General features: G+C 48.9%; 1 protein-coding gene across 1 annotated transcript; it reads left to right on the forward strand.

Moving 5' to 3' along the window:
- Window positions 1–152: 152 nt before the first annotated feature.
- LOC148042569 (uncharacterized) lies at window positions 153–3,620 on the forward strand. Its single transcript, XM_087702439.1, has 5 exons — window positions 153–163; window positions 429–474; window positions 1,127–1,186; window positions 2,095–2,679; window positions 3,346–3,620. Exons 1-5 carry the CDS (start codon window positions 153–155, stop codon window positions 3,610–3,612), a joined length of 969 nt encoding a protein of 322 aa, XP_087558565.1. The 3' UTR covers window positions 3,613–3,620.
- The last annotated feature ends 5,531 nt before the right edge of the window (window positions 3,621–9,151 follow it).

The following is a 9,151-nucleotide window of genomic DNA, read 5'->3' on the forward strand; positions in this document are numbered from 1 at the left end:
GCCCACCCTCGCGCGTCACGATTCAATCCCCACCAATCGGGGGAAGGAACGAAAGGGCGGGGCCCTGAGCAAGGCGGGGCCGAAAATGAGAGGGAAGGTTCAAATAGCGGGCCGGGAGGCCACGTGCGAGTTCCGTAGCCTAGAGCGTCTCCATGGCGGAAAAGTGAGTGAGTTAGTCCCCGGCAACCCTTCTAGGAACCTGCTGAAGGGTCACCTGACCCCCCGGGAGCCAATGGGGTTGCCCTGTTCGGGCGGGAAAAAGGGTCTCTGGCATGGCGGGCCCTGAGGCACGCTTTGCTGAGGCCTAGCGAAGCTTGCGGGGCGTCGAAGAAGCCCGACTTTCCTTCGCCCGCCTCCTGGGAGCCAGACGGGGAGGGGCGCTGGTGCTGCTCCTTCTCCAGAAGCGAGTTTTGCGGTTCTTTTCCCAGGTGCGGCGATGCCATCCACTCCGTCGAGCTCTTGGAGAAGAACTTCGTGAGTGGCTGTGCCCGGGGGTTGTTTGTTGAGGGGGCTGTGAAGGCCGGCCGAAGGTTCCCCTCAGCTCAGGCCGCACTCGCTGCCCGGCTACGGGCCTGCTTCAAATACCCTTGGCAGCTCTGGGAGGGCCCCAGTGACCAGGCCATGCATGGCCTCTTTCTTTCCCTCTGTGTGTGTGTGTGTGTGTATTGTGCATTATATATATTGTGTGTGTGTGTTGTAGTGTGGCATGTTGTGGTTGTGTGGTTTGTTGTGTATTGTGGTTTGTGGTGTGTTGTGGTTTGTGTGTTATGGTTTGTGTGTGGTGTGTTTTGTGTTTGCGTGTGATGTTTTGTGTAGTGTGGTTGTGTGGTTTGTGGTGTGATTGTGTGGTGGTGTGTGTCTCTGGCAGGTGGGGGACCAATAAAGAAGTGTAAGGAGAAACTCCAGCGCTCAGCCTCTTGCCTGCCTTTTCAGGCAATAAAATCACCTTGAATGCTCTGGTTGCTGTAGAGGAGCTGGGTTTGGGGCAGGACACACACACACACACAAACCAAGGTTTCCCCCCTTGAAAAGCATGTCTTCCCCTTCCCCCCCCCCAAAAAAAAAGAACCAACCCAGGCCCATTGCTTCAGGAGAACCCTGCAGCTCAATTCTGTTTCTTCCTCAGATGGCTTTACAAAAAAAAATGGAAGAGGATTTCTCCCAAGTGGAGACCATTCAGATGAAGGTGGGTGCAGAGCCAGCTGTTCTCTCCGGCTCCCTCCTCTTGGAGGGAGGGAGTTTCTTGGGAGGACGAATCTTGTTTCCTTGCCAGAGGAGATAAGCTGCTAACGGTGTTGAAAGTTTGGACAAAGTTTCACATTTTCTACACCCTCCACATTTGGGGGGGGGGTCTCCCCACTCTCACGTTGGGAAAAAATGTCTGTTAAATTTATCAAAAATTAGACTTTTCATTAGCTGTTAGCCCAGCAGTTGACTCTCTTATAAGTGCACAGAAAATATGCAGCTGTAACTTGGTTTCTTTACTCTCTGGTCAGTTTCACTCCCTCCGAATCCTCTGCCGGCATTCACTTTTCACATTGTCTTTCTAACCATTTCTTTTGCTTTCTGCCTATCAGCTTCTGAGAGCTCATCCATAATGTCTTTTTTTTTTTTAATTTTAAAAAAAGATTTTATTGGTAAAAAGAAAATACAACATCCATAACTTGTAAAAAACAATACAACTATATTTCGAGATATTCCCATACTATCAAATCATTATAAACATCAAAGGTTAGGTATCTTATTCCTTCCCTCCCTCTTCTCTTCCCTCATTTACCCTTTTCTTCCCTTCCCCCCCTTACTTCCTTCTCCCCTGCCTTCCCTCCTTTCTTTTCTCCTTTCCTCCTTTCCTTCCCCCTCCTTTCCCTTCCTCGATCCCCCCCTCCTTCTCACATACCTTCCCTTCCTCCTTCCCTCCTCCTTCCTTTTCTCTTAATCTCCCTCCTTTCCTCCCTCCATAATGTCTTAAAAGGGCTGGTGTTTTGCAACTCCTCCTCAGAGGGGGCTGTGAAATTGCCACAGCTGTTTGCTGTTCTTGCCAACTACAAGATGGGGGAGGCAGAACAAGGGGAAGGTGGAAGTGGTCACAGGTAGAAATTGTGTCGTCAGTTCTACTTGAACCCCAGCCAGGTTTTGAAGAGCACATACCCCATCTTTTTGGCCCAGGTAAAAGCTTTGAGTACCGACTGGGAGGAACGACACGAGCAGCTGAGGGTAGAGCAGGAAAAGGTGGCAGAGCTGGAAGCCCAGATAAAGCTGCTGAATGCCAAGCAGGAAGAAGTCATGGCTTCCCTTCAAGCTGATATGATCCGTGCTGCCAGCCAGATCCAGGAGAAGGAAGGGCTGGCGGAGCGGCTCAAGGCAGAAATTGCCTTCCTGGAGAAGAGGGTGAAGGTGGCCTGTCGGGAGGCTGCCGGGAGCGCTGCTGAATTGGAAAAAGGAGCTCACGAGGCCCGGGTAGCTTTGGAGGCCACGTTATCCTCTCTCTGTCCACAGCTGGACAGAGAGGAAGTAGTGAATGAAACCTTGGAGTACGAGCAGGAGGTGCCGCAGCATTGTGAGAAATTCCTGTGTGGCCAGGACACCGAGCAGCCAGGAAAGGCCGAAGGAGCGGAAGCCGCGGCAGAAAAGGCTCTGCAGGGGCAGCCCCAGGAGGCAGTGGGTGGCCTGCAGGAAGAGGTGAGCTCTGCATGGAGGGGTTAAACTCCGCTTAACGGTCCTTGGCTGGAAGCACAGTTCAGTGGCTGGAGGTGGGTGGGGACCGCTGCTTGAGGACTTGCTCTCCAGATGTGAGATGGAGAGGGACTCCTTTGGCCACAATTGTTCTAGCTTCCCGGCTGCAGCATTAGATAAAGCTAAACTGGCAGGGGGGGATCTCAATGATCTCGGGCTTCCCCTTCAGCCAGTGCTGGAGAAGGGGGGACAAGGCTGCTTTTTCTCAGCTGTCTGAGGCCAGGTCTTTTGCTTCTACAGGTCTCTAAGTTGCCTTGATCCCGACATCTTCCCCAGCAGGCCTGTATGTAGCCTGTTCCACTTTCTCACTCATTGAGGGGGCCTCTTTTCTCGTAGCACACGGGTGTGGGAGAGGCGGCTTTCCTGGGTGGGCTGTCTGAGAGAACCCGAGAGCCAGGCTCCTGACACTTTGGCACGGCTGATTTCTGGGAAGAGAGTTGGAATCTGGGTGCTGTGAAGAATCACCCTTTTTGGAACATGGTGCAGGAAGTGCGCAAAAGCTTAGCAGAATCCCCTGGGTGTCATCACCTCCTTCGAAGGAATTGCCCCATGGGCACCATCAAGCAAAACGACCAGGAAGATTTTGCAACACTGTTCTTTTTCTCCCCACAGGCCAAGCCCAGAGCCGGTGTGGCTGTTGTTTCATCCACCGATCTTCTTTTGGCTCTTGAAAGGCATGCACTGGGTCCCTGGAGCCACCGGTCAGGGGAACAAGCTGTGTCCAGAAGCCCACTTGGCTTTCAGAAATGCAGGGAGGTCTTTGAGAGTCCTTTCTGGGGGAAGGCTCCTGCAAGCTGGAGAGGGGTGAAAATTGTACTTCTGTTACCGGGGGTCTTTCTGAGATGCATCTTGCTGAAGCTGATCGTCACCAAGTGTTGAATAAAAATGTGCACACATGCAAAACCGAAGCACCCTCTTCTTTCACCGAGCGCAAAAGGGCAGGGCACTGTACGGGTCCCGACGAGAAGTGTCCGATCTTGCACCCAGGCACCGTTTCATTGTCCCCTTTGAGGCTGGTTGCGATATCTGGGATTGCCACCAGAGGGTGCTCTTGTACCAACCAATTCCTCCTGTACCATCAGCCTCTCTGGATAGTTGGGAAGGCAGCTGCAGAATTTAACAGATTCACAGTTGGAAGGGGCCTTGTAGGTCATCTAGTCCAACTCCCACCCAAGCAGGAGACCCTACACCATTTCTGACAGCAGCCCAGTCTCTTCTTGAAAGCTTTCAGTGATGAAGCTCTCACAACTTCTATTCCATGGGTTGATTGGAAATGAGGAATTTTCTCTATCAGAAAATTCCTCCTTATTTCCAAGTTGAATCTCTCCTTGTTCAGTTTCCATATAATTATTCCTTGTCTGGCCTTTAGATGCCTTGGAAAATAGTTTGACCCCCCATCCTCTGTGGCAGCCCCTCAAATATTGGAAGGCTGCTATCTGTCTCCCCTGGTCCTTCTCTTCACTAGACTATAGCCATGCCCAGTTCCTGCAACCGTTCATCGTATGTTTTAGCCTCCAGTTTCTTAATCATCCTGGTTGCTCTTCTCTGCACTCTTTCTAGAGTCTCACTATCTTTTACAGATTAACAGAGTTGGAAGAGAGCTTGTAGGTCATCTAGTCCAACCCCTGCACCCAAGCAGGAGACCTTTTGGTGGGTCTCCCTTGATTCCCGTCATCTTTTGAACAGCCATTGAAGTCTTGCTTGCCTTCTTTTGGCACTTGGCTGGATGTCCTTAGGTGAGTCATGGCGGGCCTTGCACGATGACCCTGGAAAGGTAGAGGGAAAGCAGTCCGCGTGTAAACGGTCTGAACGGAGCAGTAGCTCATGGGTTTGTCAGGCCTGCTGCTCCTCACTCAATGCTTTTTTGACCCTCAAAACGTGGGCAGGGAATCCAGAAGGGGGCTGCTGAGGCAGTGCCTGCAATGGGCTTTCCTTCTCCCCATTCCTCCCTTGGGTCTTGGCTCGGGTTCAGCCCTGGGTACAGTCTTGCCTGGCAGAGAAGCCGTCTCTTCCTTCATTCTTCCTGAACCAGCAGATTGGACAATTAAGGCCTCTCTTAATTCCACTTATTGCTGGTCTTCCTCACAGTTGCTGATTATGGCTTTTAGATTTTATTGGTTGATTTCATTGCACGGCATCATTTTCTGTTTTGGAGCGTTTTATGGTAACCTAATGAAAAACTGGTACAAAATCCCTCAAGACATGGAACATTTCTCCTCCATAAATTTATCTCCCTCCTTGACACACTGATGCAATTAAAGCCAGAGCCAACCACCACATCTTCTGGGGCAGCAAATTCCACCCAGATCTTCTCCAGCCCATCGGTTCCAACGGGTGACCGCAGAACCCTGCCATTGAGAGACGCCGAGAAAAATGTATCTGTAGCCGCTTCCTCCTCACAGCCGTTCCTAATTTACAAAACCCCTATGGTGGCTCCTTTTAGCAGACTTTCATTCCCCTCGACTGGAAAAATAAAATCCAGCGCATGCTTGCCAAAGATTGTGGAGCTAACCCACACTTGGAATTTCATGCTGCACCACACACACACAGTGCTGTTGCCTCTCTTCCCAATGTGACCCACACTTGTTTTCTGTGCGACTGTCCACGGGGGCTGCTCGCTATGCAACCTCTGGATTGTCCACTTAACGAGGGAAATCAGACAGGTTTAGGTACCACGGCATCCCGTCAGGAAATGCCTCTGTGTTTCAATCCATGCTCGGTCAAGAGTCAATATCTCTTTCCCACCAAAGAAAGGAATGTGCTAGGAGGGACTGTTGCTGACCCAACCCTACAATTACGTGGGGAGAAAGAGCAACGGATTCTTCCCTTCTGGTGCTTGAGCCAGAAACTGGACCTTGCAATCAATGTGCAAGCCTTTGGTAAGAAGGGGTCACTCTCCTCACTAGGCCCCTAAGTTTTTTTGCCAAGTCTAAGCACAGTCCTGCACAGGATACCTGGCAGGATACTTTTTTAAAGGATAGGGACGCAGTGGCTAAGTCGCTGAGCTTATCGATCAGAAAGCACAGCCGTTTGGCGGTTCGAAATCCCTCATGCTGCATAACGGAGGGAGCTCCTGTGACTTGCCCCAGCTTCTGCCAACCTAGCAGTTCAAAAGCACGTAAAAAATGCAAGTAGAAAAATAGGAACCACCTTTGGTGGGAAGGTAACAACGTTCCCTGTGCCTTCGGCGTTGAGTCATGTCGGCCACGTGACCACGGAGAATGTCTTGGGCAGTGCTGGCTCTTCGGCTTTGAAATGGGGATAAGCACCGCCCCCTAGAGTCAGGAACGACTAGCACATATGTGTGAGGGGAAAATGCACCATTTGCATAGCAGCCCTCTGCAGCAAAATAAATTGTCTAAAAATGGAAAGAAAGTGGGGGGGGGAAAGATTTACGGTCCAGTGTATGTCAAATGCTTAAGGATGCCTATTTTATGAGAGGGGCTGGAGGGAGGAATGGAAATGTGGGTTTTGCTTTCTCCTCGGCTTCTTGTGGGTTGCAACCCTGGGTCCTGCTGAAGTTTCCTACAACTAGAAGTAACAAAATATGGGCTAGAAGATGTAATAGCTTGGTGCTTTGGGGTCTGTCAGTCGTGGTTTTTGAACCTCGAGCAACTGTCCAAAATGTTTATTTTAAAAAATGATTTGTAATCGCAATTAGTCTGGGTGGATTTAAACAGGCAGAGACGGGCAGTTGGCTCCCTGGTGTTTATAGGGTGGGGGGGGAGGACAATTTATCCTCCTGAATCCCCCACCATCACCCCCTATCCTTGTTATCTGAACCCATTGTACTTGTGGCTCCATAGAAAAGCTGCAACCCTTTTTCTTTTTGGCCGAGCTGGTGGCTGCTGAATGGGGGAGAAGTGCTTTTGCCCCTCCTTCCAAGCAGCAACTCCCCGGTCCGAGTTCCGGTCATACAATACAATAGCAAAGTTGGAAGGGACCTTGGAGGTCTTCTAGTCAACCCCCTACCTAGGCAGGAAACCCTATACCGTTTCAGACAAATGGCTATCCAACATCTTCTTCAAGACTTCCAATGTTGGGGCTTTCACAACATGTGCGAACACCGTCCTTTGCCTTCATCTGTCCTGGTTTTTGGTGGCTGGGAGGGGAGGGCTTCTGGCAATAATAATAATCATCATGATCATCATCATCATCAAGAAAAAATCACAAAGCACGGGGACTTGCAAATTGAAGTTTAGTGACTGTGGAAAAAGAAATCGTGTGTTGTCCCAATTATAATTGGAGCCCTTGGAGCAATACCCAAAGGGCTACCTTGCTATTTGGAAATTCTAAATTTACCTGACTTGAACATTTTGACTCTACAAAAAAACACCCTACTTGGAACAGCTAATATCCTCCGACGTTACCTTAACAGTTCCTAGGTCCTTGGTTAGGACTCGAGCTGTTGAGCTACCAACCAGCTGTGAATCACAAAGGCTGTGAATATCACCAAAGATTAACCAATAAATAATAATACACGGCTATGGATGAAGCATGTCACAGTGATACTCATTGTCATCGGGGCGCTTGGTACCACGCCCAAGGATTTTACAAAACACTGAAATTGCAGCTTCCTGCAATAACGCCAGCAAAATTGCAAAAAACTATGCTACTCGGAACATTATATATTTTAAGAAGGTACTTGGTTGATATCTAGGATGCTGGCAGCAACCAGTGTCAACCATTAGCACCAATCAATGGTATTTGTGACACATTTTTGAATGTTCAGTTGGCTGAGTTTCATGTTTAATGAATAAAGTAAATAATAATAACAACAACAACAATAATATAAGGTCCCTTCTGTCCAGTGTGTGGGTTTATGGCTGAATGAATAATAACAACGATAACAATATATTGTGATTTGCAAATGGAAGTTGAGCAATTGTGGAGGAAGAAACCAGTGGTTGTACCAATAGTAATAGGTAGAACCATCCCCAAAGGGCTGCCTGGATACTGAAAATTTTGAATTTATTCGACCTGAATATTCTGATTTTGCAAAAAAAAAAAAAAAAAAAAAAAAACCAACCTCACCTTACTCAGGTGTTACCTTAACAGGTCCTTGGTTAGGACTTGGACTGTGAAGTCTTTACCATTTATTGAAGATTAAATCTTTACTAAATGATGATGATGATGATGTATTAAAAAAGGGGGCTCAGGAACAAAGACGGAGCAAGGCGACAGGGATCCCCTCTTCCCGCCTGCTGCTCAAGGGTGTTGGTGGGGAAGAATGCCCAAGTGGGAAGAGCAGCTCCCTGCCTTGTTTCCTTCCCCACTCCCTCTCCACGCTCAGGTTCCCAAGTCCCTAAAGAAGGGAACAACCTCAGTGTTGGGGGCCAAAGGCATGACCGCCCCCCCCCCCATTTTCCAAGCTTCCCAGGTTGGTGGTCCAGACAGAGTACAGGCTCAGCTTTGGCTGCAGAATTTGCTAGACCAATTCTCGAATACAGCTCATCTGTCTGGAACCCGTACGGCGCATTGGACATTAATACAATCGAGCAAGTCCAGAGGTATTTCACGAGAAGAGTCCTCTGCTCCTCTGCTCACAATAGAATCCCTTATACCACCAGGGTTGAAATTTTGGGCTTGGAGAACCTAGAACTGCGCTGCCTACGGTGTGATCCAGTACACAAAATTGTCTGCTTCAACATCCTACCTGTCAATGACTACTTCAGCTTCAACCACAACACAGGAGCACACAATAGATACAAACTCAAGGTAAACCGCTCCAAACCTGATTGCAGAAAATACAACTTCAGCAACAGAGTGGTCAACGCCTGGAATGCTCTACTCCAGTGGTTCCCAAACTTGGCAACTTTAAGACTTGTGGACTTCAACTCCCAGAGTTCTCCAGCCAGAAGAGCTAGCTGGAGAATTCTGGGAGTTGAAGTCCACAAGTCTTAAAGTTGCCAAGTTTGGGAACCACTGCTCTACTCGACTCTGTGGTTTCTTCCCCAAACCCCCAAAAGAGGTCCGTAAAGGGGGTGTGCATAATCGCACCAGCGTGCCTACCATCCCTGTCCTACTGTCCCCATTTATTCGTAATCCATTTCCTGTGTTCATATTTCTGTTTATACTTGTATCTGTTATCTAATACATGCTTGACTAAATAAATAAATAAATAAAAATAATTGCCTCTTTTGCTCTGCAATTCTTTGCACCTTTTCCCATTTTATGCCCCCACCCCACCTTTTTAAGGTGCAGTGCTCAAGTTCATAAGGAGGTGTTGGAAGAAATGTCCTTCTGGGTTCGGCTCCAAGTAGGGAAAAAGACACTGGAGACATGGAGGCTGCTTGGAAAGATGGTTTTAATGGTGGACAGGACCACATGGCTTGAGTCCTGAACAGAAAAGGTGATCACATGCTTCAATGTTGGTGGAGAAGAGTAGAGAAGGGGAAGCAAGGGGGGAAGAGAAGCT

The sequence above is a fragment of the Thamnophis sirtalis genome, unplaced genomic scaffold (assembly GCF_051295495.1).
Source record: "Thamnophis sirtalis isolate CommonGarterSnake01/CBP01778 unplaced genomic scaffold, rThaSir2_p1.2 scaffold_15, whole genome shotgun sequence".
NCBI lineage: Eukaryota > Metazoa > Chordata > Lepidosauria > Squamata > Natricidae > Thamnophis > Thamnophis sirtalis.